Source organism: Schistocerca serialis, chromosome 9 (genome assembly GCF_023864345.2).
Source record: "Schistocerca serialis cubense isolate TAMUIC-IGC-003099 chromosome 9, iqSchSeri2.2, whole genome shotgun sequence".
In the NCBI taxonomy this organism is placed as follows: Eukaryota; Metazoa; Arthropoda; class Insecta; order Orthoptera; family Acrididae; genus Schistocerca; species Schistocerca serialis.
Window position 1 is genome coordinate 19,406,185 of NC_064646.1, and position 14,078 is coordinate 19,420,262.

At 40.9% G+C, this 14,078-nt stretch overlaps 1 protein-coding gene across 1 annotated transcript in view; it reads left to right on the forward strand.

The window, feature by feature from the left end:
• The window catches only part of LOC126418765 (uncharacterized), a 272,831-nt gene that overhangs the window by 142,711 nt on the left and 116,042 nt on the right, over positions 1-14,078 (forward strand). The window contains exon 2 of the mRNA XM_050085691.1: positions 13,111-13,239. Within this exon, the coding sequence (XP_049941648.1) occupies positions 13,111-13,239 (129 nt within the window). The remainder of the gene's footprint in view (positions 1-13,110; positions 13,240-14,078) is intronic.

Here is a 14,078-nt window from a genome sequence, read left to right on the forward strand (position 1 = left end):
TACTAATCTAATCTAATCTGGAATTTCAATGTCTGCTGCAGTTGGCTGGTGAGATCCTTATGCTGGCATAGCTAGCTAAGTTTCATAGAACAAAGAGAGAAGCGCAAGTTTCATCGAGGCAGCACACAAAGCATTTCTTCTTGAGACGTCTTAGAGCTGCAAACGGAAGTGTCTCTGACTTAGAGCAGGTCACAGAGGTCAGCTGAAATTATCAGACACTCCTACAGCACATCTTTTGAGTGATAAGCATGACCTCCCGTTTTATCCACCACAATGAGGCGTACGTGAAGCCAATTAATATATGTCAAGGTTTCTGTTGGCTGATCTAATTTTTACAGTCAGCTAGTTACATTCACTACGTGCTTAGGCAAGAGTACTTGTGATTGTTTAAATTTTTACGCTGCCGTTATTTAACTCGTTAACCTTTCCCACAATCAATGGCCAAATTCGTGACATTATTTTGTATTTATTTTATGCATCCACTCACGCCGGCCGGGGTGGCCGAGCGGTTCTAGGCGCTACAGTCTGGAAACGCGCGACCGCTACGGTCGCAGGTTCGAATCCTGCCTCGGGTATGGGTGTGTGTGATGTCCGTAGGTTAGTTAGGTTTAAGTAGTTCTAAGTTCTAGGGGACTGATGACCTCAGAAGTTAAGTCCCATAGTGCTCAGAGCCATTTGAACCATCCAGTCACCTGTGCCAAGGTTATAGTTCATATTTGCAGATCCTTGTCCGCTTATTAACTGTTTGTATTCTTGATTCAGTGAAGAAAGCACTTCATTCCTTTGGCAATAATCCATGTTGTTACAGTGGCCATTAGTTTACTTTTGTAGTTTGATGGATCCTGTTATTAATATGTCCGTGTGTGGTGCGATATCTATACTTTCATGCTTGACTGCGTCACCTCTAGCAATTTTCATTTACAAAGCCGTTAACCATTACATGACCATTTTTCCCTATTATTCACATGATCTTACAATGAATTTTCCATCTCTGTAGGTCAACAGGGACAGAATTTGTAGCATCTGACGGGTATCCTTAACAGCTTATCCGACACCCCACAACAACATTGTTTGTGTGTACCACGTGGAATGAATCCATGGACATTCCAGTGTATACGCAATAGATTAAGTTGCCTTCAACCAAGACCGCATTGTCGGAGTATTTTCGCGCTACTGGCTATAGGCTTTCTTCGCACGATTCTCCAACTGTTATGGCAGAATTGGGTGGCCAATAAAAACACGTGACGATTAACTTGCTCATTTAGGCCTGTTGTGTCCAGATAACTTCACAGCTCGACTCAATTCAGACCTCGAGAGAGGAACTGTTGTTTACTGCAACAACACTTCTCTTATGGCGTCTAATCTGCCTTTTAGATATATGATCCTTGCCTTTCTAAATATTTAAGCGCTTTCTTCTTCGAGTTTCAGCAAACTCTCGGTTTTGAGAATAATTTGAGTGCACAACTTCTCTGGGGGCAGTAAATTTAGGATCTTTGTTGAGAGTACATCAACAATTTACTGTTAACATTTTGACAGGGGAAGTGTCTTTATTCTGTACGCGGTCTGATGTTACTCTTTTCGTGTCGACAGGTGAGCGTTCACCAGAGGACCTCAAACTTTTCCTTAGCCTAAAAAGCAAGCTTAATGAAGTTCACCTAACCGATCATCAAAAATACTAATGCTGAAACAAATCGTCAACGAAAAACAGACTAGTAATTACCAACGTGGCGAGAAATCGATTAAGAACCTTCCAAAATTTACAAAATTGGTGGGCTTAATGCAATCTGTGTTCTGAAAAGAAAAGAAAAAGTATGTAGTGAGTTTCCCATTCAGAAAAAAATGGATATAACTTGTTTCTAAGGAGATAGTATTATCTCTTGTATCAGCTGGAGAAAACATCTATCAGCACATCTCGAAAACTGACAGCAGCAGGATTATGGCCAATGGAGAATGTGGTTTACTATTCGGTGAAACTTTTGATCATTATAAAAGTGAATTTAAAAATGCTGGTAAGTGGCATCAGCAATAAAGACCCAGATGGTATTGAATCCTTTGTTATGCTCATGACGCAGTTTGAGGGTAGCCCATCATCAGATGACCTGGTAACGAATGGTAAAGACAAGTGCAAATAGTGATACGATACAATACAGCCTTACCATTGAAATGAGGTTACATAAATCACAAATGAAATTAACTGTGCACAGTTTTGAAGAATATGAGTACATACCTTCTAAGATCACTATGTGAATTGACAAGGCCGTTGAATAACATCTGTAGAAATGCTAAGGCGGTATATGCTATCGTATCCCAGAAGTAGACCTAACCAGCAGCTCATTACCGTTACGGTGATAAGACACCGCTAATGGAACCATAATATAAACTCTTACCACTAGAGGGCAGAACTTCTGATGACATGTTAAACAGAAATTTTTCGGTGAGAAACTAATTAGAATAATTCTTACATTTTCACTAGAATAGTTGTGCTAGACAGTCTGCAGTAGACACAGTGCAAAAGTGCAAGTTTCATAAAATACACATACTGTTGCATGTCATCTTTACGACTGTAATATGGTTTAAGAAAGCCAGTTCCGCTAGTAAAATTACAAGCGGTCATTGCAAAACTGTGTTAGTGAAAACGAAATAATTGATGTAATTAATTTTGGTTTATTCAAAAATAATTATTTTAATTAATTTTTTATTGGATGTGATGTCCTCTACTGAAATTATGAAGTAATCGTACTGAATGTGTTTCTATATGACGTTGTTGTAGGAGGAATGTTTTGTACTATTATATTGTTTTTACAGTTGATTTTCTTGCACATTGGCGCTGATTGAGCTTCTGTTATTTCATATTAACGTTTCTATTTTACACATCATCAGAAGTGCTGCCCTGTAGTGTCACGAATTTACTTTATGGCTCCGTTAGTGGTGACGGTAATCAGCTGCTGTTTAGGCCTACTTGTGGTATACGACAGCACATGTTTGCCTGTCATTTGTACAGACGTTATTCAACGTCCATGTCATTGCACATCGTGATGTCAAAAGCTTTGTACTTGTGTTTTACAAAACTGTGCACCACTGGTTGCATTTGAGGTTTATATAACCTCATTTCTTTGGTAAAGCTGTACTGCATTATTTTCACTTGTCTTTATTGTTACCAGAGCATCTGATGATGGGCTATCCCCGAAACGCTTAATGAGCACACCAAAGGATTCTGTACATTTGGATTTGTATTAGTAATGCGACTCGTAAGCATTTTTAAATTCAATTTCATAGGTACTGTTTTACGGTCGCACATCTACGCCAGGACTTGAGATCCGATTTACAGCATTTGTTCATGTTTGTCAGGATCTCACAACTTTCAAGACAATATGAAGTAAATGGGTTCAAGGGGGATATACCCAGTCGACAGCAGGATATCATTGGTCCCATAGGACTAGACCCTGAGGGGAAAGATATTGCCCTTTGGACGTGCTGGATAGCACTCTGAGGTCATCCACCGCGAGTGGAGCTTTTTGGGAGCAAGACATCCATACGGACAGTGCGGGGACGACTTGAGCATGAGGGATCATCAGCAAGGTGCAGTTGATGTCACTTTCCTTGAGGCATAAGCAGAGAGTGACGTATGCTAACAGTGGCGAGCCCAATGACAACACAGGACGCTGCAGTAGCACCACATCCTCTTTCCAGACGAGTACCAGACCTGCATACAGACTCATGATCGAAGTACTTACGTGTGAAGCCTCAGAGAAGAGCGTACGTTGCCAGATTGAACCTGTCATCGTCATATTGGCCTAGTACCTACTGTGGTCGTATTGGTTGTCATTGGGTAGACAACACTATCACCTCTGGTAGGCATAGCCGGTATTATGGACAGTAGGCGTTACATTCATGACTTTCCAACGGTGGGGGCTGGGCCCTATAATCAAGAACTCCCAAACGTTCACTTTAAACAAAATTAAGAACGATAGCATGTTGCTCATAGTGATCTGGGCCAGCATGTTCTCCAGAAATCTCCGCCACTGCGAACATGGCGATGCATTACAGAGATATGGTAGGCCACCACACGCTACTTACCAAAATCGATAAACTCTGGGATAGAAAAGAAATTGCATGGATTGATGTACGCGTTTCTATCATCCAATCGCAGTTCAACTCGGTGCCTAGTGGAGCTAGACCTACTGCCGCAGCCAGGGGTGGCTAATTTTCACAACCTGTACACTCCTAAGTCTCCTGCACTTTCTGTGATGTACTGTTTGTGTTACAGTATGTAGGAACGATTAGATAAATTTCGTTATTTTCTACCTGTCCTGTACATGTACCATTCCCTAAAGCTTCGTTAGCCCACAATGAGGAATTCCCTTACAAAGGATGGTTAAAAAAGAGCGCCCGTTTTAAAACGGCTGGTAAACTTTTATTTGTCGGTTGGTGACATCGTTTGGATTCGGTTCTGTTTCCAGGAACATTCCAGTTGTTAACTCAGTTTGAATTTCTCGCATTCGTTGCCTAACCATGGAGCAGTTCATTTGTAGGCAACGTGTGCTGATCGTGGAAACGTTTTATCAGAATGGAGAAAGTTACGCAGCAACTGTCAGGTGACTTCGCGTAATTCTAGGGCGTAATGAACCGAATGAATCAAAAATTCGCAGACTTATTTAAGTTCTTTGAACGCGTTCAACAGTAAACCCTAAAAGTCCTTGGCGTCGTCGTTCTGGCCGAAGTGAACAGAACTTGCAGTGGTTCATGATGTGTGGCTGTTCGGTTATCATCCATTAGGAACCTGGGTGTACTCAACGACTGTTTTATGATTTTTAAATGATAGAACACAGCAATCAGTCGTCTTTTTCCTGCTGGTTTCATTCGGCAAATCTAAATTTCGGCTAGTACCTAGCCATTACCAGTGCACCATTTCATTTCATAGTACTAAAGCACGTTCCAGTACGTCAGTGCCCAATTGATCGGGCTTCTGTCAAAGTTATTTCAAGAGTACTAAAGTTGTAGTCTTCTGTCACAGTTATTTCAAGACTACAACTTTAGTACTCTTGAAATAACTTTGACAGAAGCCTGATTAACAGGACACTCGCGTACTAGAACATGAGCTGATATTATGAAATGGTGCATTGATAATGGCTAGGAACTAGCCGAAATCGAAATTTGCTGGACAAAACCTGCAAGAAAAGGACGACTGATTGGTGTACTCTATCATTTGAAAGCGTGGATGTTAGACCAATTAAATCAGTTTGTCACCGTTCCTTCAGTGCGGAGAACTCTCCTGTATGATCTCCATTACCAGCCCTATAAAATTCAGTTGTTGCAGCAACTGAAAGTGACGGCTCACCAGAAGAGACGACAGTTTGTTGACTGGGTTCTGGAGGATGACAGCAAAGCAAACAAAATCATCTTCAGTGATGAAGCACACTTCCACTTAAATGGTTTTGTAAATAAGCAGAACTGCCGTATCTGGTGGTCAGAAAATCGTTGCATCGACCCAGAAATGGAAACGTAGGCACAACGAGTGACAGTTCGGTGCGGCTTTTGCTCGGGTGGCGTCTTCGGCACATATCTTTTCGAAGATGAGGCAGGACGAGCTGTGACAGTCAATAGAGACCAATTCCGTACGATGATAAGGGAGTTTTGGCGGCCTTGTTTGGATGGAATGGGCACTGAAGAGTTGTGGCTTCAGCAGGATGGCGCCGCCTGCCATCTTTCACGTGAAACAGTTGAATTTGCTCCATGAGCAGTTCACGGATTCCCTGTTTTTGCACGATGCTGGACATCAATGGCTAACAAGGTCATGCGACATATCTCCTTGTGACTTTTTTTCTGGGTTCACCGTAACTGAGCGGTGTATCCCAATAAACCCCGAAACATCCATGACTTGAAGGAGGAAATTCGACGAGTTGTCAGCGAACTGAATGTGGAAACTTGTCGTACAGTCATAGTGAATTTCATGGACAAAGTTCTTGCACGCTAGAGCAGTACACGAGATCATATGTCTCATGTTGAAACCTGCAATAAATTTTCGTTTCTGTGCTTCTACCAGGGTTCTTGGTTGCCCGGTACTGAGTGATATGAAAATAGCTGTATGAATATCCCTTTTACCAGACATGCTGTAATAGACTGTCTGTGCCGGTTCTTAATGTCATCGACCAGGTACGTGGAAAAATGCTTTCAGTAACAAAAGCACTGCCCAGTTCTACTGGTTACTTATCGTTATCGCTGTTGACAGCACTACTTACTCCGTCTCGTAATCTCGCAGTATCCCTAACATCGGTTTGGTTCAAACGGCTCTGAGCACTATGGAATTTAACATCTGAGGTCATCAGTCCCCTAGAACTTAGAACTACTTAAATCTAACTAACCTAAGGACATCACACACATCCATGCCCGAGGCAGGATTCGAACCTGCGACCGGAGCAACAGCGCGGTTCCGAACTAAAGCGCCTAGAACCGCTCGGCGACAACGGTTGGCTAATATAGATTTGCTGCAGAATCCGTGAACACATTCTCAGTTCGAATATAGTAAACCTTTTTGACACCGAGAAGCTTATGTCAGCGAATCAGGTCGGTTGTAGCAAGTATCGGTCGTGTCAAACTCAGTTTTCTCTCCCCTCATATGATATACTGCGCACTATGGATGAAGGGCAACAGCCAGATTCCATATTTCTAGATTATTGCCGGAAAGCTTTTGACACTGTGTGCCACTGAAATCTGTTAATGAAGGTACGAGCATATGGGAAGACTTCTTAAGTAACAGAACGCAGTATCCAGAACTAGATTTTCACTCTGCAGCGGAGTGTGCGCTGATGTGAAACTTCCTGGCAGATTAAAACTGTGTGCCGGACCGAGACTCGCGTGAGTGCTAGTTCTGCAGGGTTCGCAGGAGAGCTTCTGTAAAGTTTGGAAGGTAGGAGACGAGGTACTGGTAGAAGTAAAGCTGTAAGGACGGGGCGTGAGTCGTGCTTGGGTAGCTCAGTTGGTAGAGCACTTGCCCGCGAAAGGCAAAGGTCCCTAGTTCGAGTCTCGGTCCGGCACACAGTTCTAATCTGCCAGGAAGTTTCAGAACGCAGTATGTTATCCTCGGGGGCGAGGGTTCATCAGAGGTAAAGGTATCGTCGGGAGTGCCACAGAGAGGTGTAATAGGACAACTGCTAATTTACATATACATAAATGATGTTGCGGACTGGGTGGACCGCAATCTGCAGTTGTTTGCCGATGATACTGTGGCGTACATGAAGGTGTCGAATGTGGAGAACATGACTTAGATAAAATATATAGTCAGTTTGACGAATGGCACCTGACTCTAAATGTAAGTTAATGCGGATGAATAGGAAAAACAAACCCATAATGTTCGGATACAGCACACAGTCACGTCGTTTAAATATATGCGCGTAACGTTCCAAAGCGATATGAAATGGAACGAGCATCTGAGGAGTTTGGTAGTGAAGGCGAATGGTCGACATCGGTTTATTGGGAGAATTCTGGGGAAGTGTGATTAATCTGTAAATGGCGCTATTTCTGAGTACTGCTCGAGTGTTTGGGATCAGTACCAAGTCGGTTTAACCCTTTCGTGAGCCGTGGGAAACGTGCTTCCCACTACAATGAACTCGCTCCTAGTCCCGTGGGATTCACAGTTCCCGCCTGTGTACGGTGTTACCACCTAGTGAACAGTATAGGGTACTACTTACAATCGGAAGTTCCCACCGTTTTTGCTGTACCTTCGCGCAGAGGCACTGTATAGCTGAGTGTTGCTATGTAGAGGAGCCTTTCAGTGCTGTTTGTGTGACATTTTGTGATTCTTTCCTCAAAGCTATAGTATAAGGTAAATACTTTTGATTTACCCACATTTATGAAGGAGCACGTAAATTTGGAACGAGGAGAATTCCAGTTTGAAACAAAAGGAGCCATTTGTGCAGTAAAATGGATGGATAACCATCCAGTCACTTTCCTGTCCTCAATTCATGACCCATGAGAAATAGCCACAGTGAAAAGAAAAAACAAGAATGGTACTAGTACAGAGATTTCTTGTCCTGAAGTTGTGGCAGAATACAGCAAAATATTGGGTGGTGCCGATAAGTTTGATCAATTACGAGAAAGGTATGCTATTGGCAGACTTTCTGTAAAATGGTGGCACAGAATATTTTATTTCCTGGTGGACGTTGCTGCAGTGAACAGTTTTATCCTGTGGAAAATTAGTAAAAGAGAAAGTAGACAGCATGATCAGCTCACATACAGGATCCATCTAGCCAGACAATTGATCTCTGGCTTCTCATGCCAAAAAAGGCGTGGACAAAAACCTGTCTTTCTGGCAAAAAGGGGTAAAGTACCTGAAGATTTTCGTCATGTGGCTGTAGGGGAGCATTAACCCATTTTAAGAGAAACCTACTGGACGTCCGTCATTGTAGTACCAAAGCTGCGTAAAAGAGCACTCGCTGTGTTTGTACATATTGTCAAATACCACTTTGCATAGGCCCATGTGTCAGAAAATTTGATGGCAAGTAATTGTGAACAATCATTGTAACAAGAGAAGTAAATATATCAAATAAATATGACATATATTGAAAAAGTTGTTTTTGTTATTTAACTCCAAGGAAGGGCAGTGGAAAGAATACTTCCCACCTTGTCGTGTGACCTCACTTTCACAGTTGGAGCAAATTTGATATTCTGTATGATAAATATACCTATCTGTTAACTACTATCTGATCTCCATTCATTAAAAAAAACTGCTCAATAATTTTGTCCACGAAAGGGTTGAAGGAATACATCGAAGCGACTCTGAGGTGGGCTGCTAGATTTGTCATCGGTACGTTCGAAGAACACACAAATGTTACGGAGATGTTTTGGGAACACAAATGGGCATCCCAGGCGGAGATGCCACGTTGTTTTCGTGAAATGTTATTGAGAAAATTGAGTACCGGCATTTGAAGCTGATTGCAGAAGGATTCTGCTGTCGCCAGCTTATATTTCGCGTAAGGACCACGAAGATAAGATTCAAGAAATTAGGACTCATACGGAGGCATATAGACAGTCGTTTCTCCCTCGCTCTATTTGCGAGCGAAACAGGAAAGGAAATGACTAGTAGTGGTACAGGGTACTCTTCGCCAGGCATTGTACGGTGTCTTGCCGAGTATGTAAGTAGACATAGATATAGATTCAATTTTATGTAGACTCTTATGTAGTGCTTGCTGCGCACTACTCATAATATTGCTCACTCTCCTTTTGACAGCCCCGATTTGCTGTGAAATATTGCTAAGTTTTCTTCAAATTATTCTCTGTTTCACTGTGAACTGTTTATAATTTCTTAAATACACATATGCAAACATTCGGTTCTGTACTGTCTGAATATCTTACTTTTATTCTGAACTGTAAACGATTATCCTGATTTGGGCAACAAAATGTCATCGAGGTCCTGAAATGTCTCACTCAGAAGTCACACTTACTCGGCTGACATTGCGTTAACTGCGAGATTTAGTGCGCTTTACTTTTTAAGTAAAAATATTTTTCATAGTCTACAATGAGTGATGCCATTGCATGAGGCAAGCATTTTAATTTCCCATTTTCTGTCATATAACTTCTGTAGTTTACTCTACTCTATTTTAAGGAATACACGACAATAAGCGGCAGCAACCCGTCCACCTTTCCTGCACAATTAACAGACACCAACCACAAAATACCTACTATAGATGAATCACAATATTACGTAAGTTTCAGAGAGGAAAACTCATGGACGCAATGGAGGAAATTGAAATTTATATCCATCTAGGAAACCAGCCAGACAGAAATTTATATAAGCAAAAAGACCTGAGAAATGGAAAATTCCTACAAAACTTTTTATCCGAAGCATTACAGCACCATAGAATGTAAAATTATCGCTATACTCATTAATAAACATGACTGTGAAGCGAAAGATCACGCAACCACGGATCAGTTTTTACTCGATTCTCATAGTTGTCAGTGCTGTTTCGTTAGAATACTGAGGTCGATTTTATACGTAACATCCTTGTAACAACTACTCAAAAATGACATGCTCCCACAATAACAGAACAAATATTTACAAGTTACTTTAAAGAAATTACATACAGTCATATTTGAACCAACGATGAACAGTAATTAAATATAACTGAGAACAAAGGTATATGCAGGGTAATAGACAAACTCCTTTAAAATAATTATAAACTTTGTAGAGTTAAGTACGTTAAAACAGCGACCTCATATGTGAGAACTTTCTAACAACTGATCGAAAGTAACGTGCTCCTAAAATAGCGAAAAACCTTTCTAAGTTATTTTATGACCATTATATGCTGTCATAGGAGCAAGGACGCACATGGAATCATCTATAAAGTAGTTATAATGCACCTGTTTCATCTGCAGATATGACTTGTTCCTATGTCAAAATCACATGTGTCACTAACGTACCTTGTGTATAATGCTTCCGTTTTAGGTACTTGAAAATTGCCTAAGGCTAAAATAGTACAATCGTACATGAAATTAAGAGACTGGCAGCTGACGGCAGCATGAAACCATTCAAAAAAATTCATCGCAGCTACAGACACTATCAGTCCGCAGCTCGTGGTCGTGCGGTAGCGTTCTCGCTTCCCGCGCCCGGGTTCCCGGGTTCGATTCCCGGCGGGGTCAAGGATTTTCTCTGCCTCGTGATGACTGGGTGTTGTGTGATGTCCTTAGGTTAGCTAGGTTTAAGTAGTTCTAAGTTTTAGGGGACTGATGACCATAGCTGTTAAGTCCCATAGTGCTCAGAGCCATTTGAACCATTTTTTTTACAGACACTATCCCATTGAAAACTATAGAAATAATGTTTTACGAACTTTGATATTATTTTATGTGAAAGGTGATTGACTCTAATGGATATTTTCCTTAATTAGTTTATACTGTTATGTCAGGAAGAGTTTACTCCGAAAAGTAAATAATTCTCTATCACTGACAGGCGCCATGGTTTATTACGTATCACAGCTTCTCGTGTTGGATGCCTTCAGAGGGAGAAATTTTACATATCGGTATCGCACTTTCAGGCACTGTAGCACAACAAACCGAGAAAAAAGACGATCTCTTGAATAGATCTACAATGCGCTGTAGCATGGAAACTACATATTCGCGGAATAAACAGGTATACATACGAAGTCCACCAAATACGGCACCGTACTTTCGGAAACTGTGAAATCGAGATTGCAGTTTACAATGTGCTTTTGTTACACAACCTGGGCACAGGACACGTGATCTCCTCACCCAATCAGAACACAGAATGAGAGCACATTACACGTTATGTAATCATCCAACCGTATGATCACGTTTTCAATGTACAACGAAATGTACGACGAAACACGAATAAAGTAGATATTTGAATGTAATGTACAAAATGTACACTACCAAACAAAGCGACACTGTAACATACTAGTAAAGTTGAGGAAATTGAAAGCTCTGGTTTCCGCGAAGGGCACATAATAGTCGTTAGTCGTGCTTGCAACACTTTTCGAAAGAATTATTGCATTACAATTCGATTGTGTGGGTGAGGTTTGCCAGTTTCAACAAAAAGGTGAAGTAATATTTCTTTCTGGCTATGTGCTCGACGACATATATATAGTCAACTAGGTAACCCACGAAATATTTTGTCTTTCTGCCATATCGTGAGATGGCAGCTCTGACGCCACGCCATATTCTGTCCATGTTATGTCTGTGAACGCCACGATCTTTCGCATCTACGAAGTACAGACTATGTTTACTTTAAGGTTCAGAAAATCTTCAGCTCCGTGAGTGTTGTACGAACTGAAGCAGTCACTAACGATCGTCATCCCAGGGGGGATCTTTTCTTTACTGTTCTGAACAACACTTCCTTGGTCCGAAATTCAATTGGCTAAAGGAGGCATTTTTAGACCCTCGTTGTGTTTTCCTTCTCCAAATTTCGCTTCGCCAACTGACAACCAAACTGTTGCATTCCAACCTAACCTAGATCTCTGGCTACGCTACAGATCAGTCTGTCGCCACAGCCCGATATTTTTATGCCAATTCAAGCTGTGCTCTTATGTCCCAGCCTAGAAACTCCATAAGAAATCGTGAGATATTTAGAAGATTCAGCCGAAAACAGCTAAACCACGCTTCTGGATATCGCGACCTATTCGTAGAATAACAGCGAAGTATTTGTATCAACAAATCATATAAAACTCAATGCTTCATTCCGAGCAATTTAACCCTAAATCACTAAACCTTCCTAGAATTAAAGATTGCAATTGGTAGCCATTCGTGGTTCGCTCTTAACAGTATGAGCAGCACAATTGTCAGTATAGTGTGTAAAACGGTACATTTTGTAGTTATTTTCTATGTGAAGTACCATTGGAAACCTCACAACCGTAATTAACTAGTGCCTAAACTATAAATTACGACTACGTTTGCATAAAATGTGGAGTAGTAAAATTTATGATTACTTAGCAACAGTGTCGCAATGTCCTCCGCTTTAATGTTCTAGGATTAAGTTCTGTTGTTTCGTCCAAACCCTCGGAAATCGCGATATGGAAACTACGAAATATTCACATTAAAAGAGCCATAAATTTCTCTCAAACAAGAGGAGCAATGTCATTGCTTCATTCGTGTCAGTTTAAGAGGTCTTACATCTCAGTCGAACAACATCTCTGACGAAAAGGAAAGCAGAACCAAAATCGTATATGAAGGCACAGCTCTTCTTATTTCTGTACTGCATGTATTTTTATTTGTGTGTACGCCCGACGAAACGCCACGTTGTCGTTGGCTGAACAGATCACGTCTGCTATTCTCGCAGTAATTGGCTAACTAGATCATGTGTCCCGTGCTCAGATTGCGTAACTAAAACACACCGTATAGCGCAATCTCGATTTCACAGTTTCCGAAGCTATCGTGCCGCATCTGCTGGATTTCGTATTTATACTTGCTTATTCCGCAAATACACAATTTCATTGCTACAGTGCAATAAAGATCTATCCAAGACACGTTCTTTACTTGTCGGTTTGTTGTGCTACAATGCCTGAAAGTGCGATACCGATATATAAAAATTTAACCAAGACCAAAACACCTCTATACACTAAGGTATGATACTAGTTAAACACCTATGATTTTCTCTCTTTATAGGAAGAAGCAAAGAGGAATTCTGTAAGCTGGGAACTACATTCCTGAGTGGCTGCAACACTTGTATATGTGGCGCTAATAACAAGCCTAGCTTCTGTTTCCCAAAGGCTTGCAAATACGAAATCCCCGTTGGTAAGTATGTAACTTGATTTCAGTATGCTAGGTGAAACAAATTTATGATTGTGATATTGCTGAATGGCATAAAATTTGTTAAACTTATGTACTGAAATCATATTAACTCGCCGCAGCTTTAGTTTTCCAGTTGTTTTATGTTGCTACTTTTCTTACGTTATTTAATATTAGCGGCATCCACATCTGCTATGTATTTATAACAATCTGTAAAGAAACTCACATGTAGATAGGAGTTCGAGTATTTCGTACGAAAAGGGTACCTGCTCAGAAAAGTATTTCTGGTTAGGATGGCTTTGAGGGAAACCAATTAACAGTCACTCCCGATTCTTTAAAGAATCATACCCCATTTATTAAATGTTCCACCTCCCGAAATATGTGTCGTACATATGTGATTTTGCAGGTACATTCAGTGATATACGCGGGTACTGTCTGCAACTGTGGTGCGTATAGAGTCGATAGTAAGGTACTAAAAAATTAAAACGACATGCATGATGCTGGAGTTTGTCTGCATGAACAGCAAAAATATCGAAAGCAACGAACTGTTTCCCTTTCATCCTTTTTGAGGGGTATCAGCGAGAAAAAGTTAAACCACAAACCATTTTCTCACGAACAGTTCACTTGGAAGTCGTTTTATAACACTTGCAGAATTTAAGAACTCGATTTGCTGTTTCGTCTTAATTTTCATTTCAATTCTTTTCATAATTGTCCGTGGGCTAAAGAAGTGAGTGACTCTCCACATACTTAGTGCATAGTTCCTCTGCAAGTGGTTGAATAAAATGTCTTCTTTTGATATTCTTCCCAGTAACAGCCCAGTATACTAGATATGCATTTAATCCTAC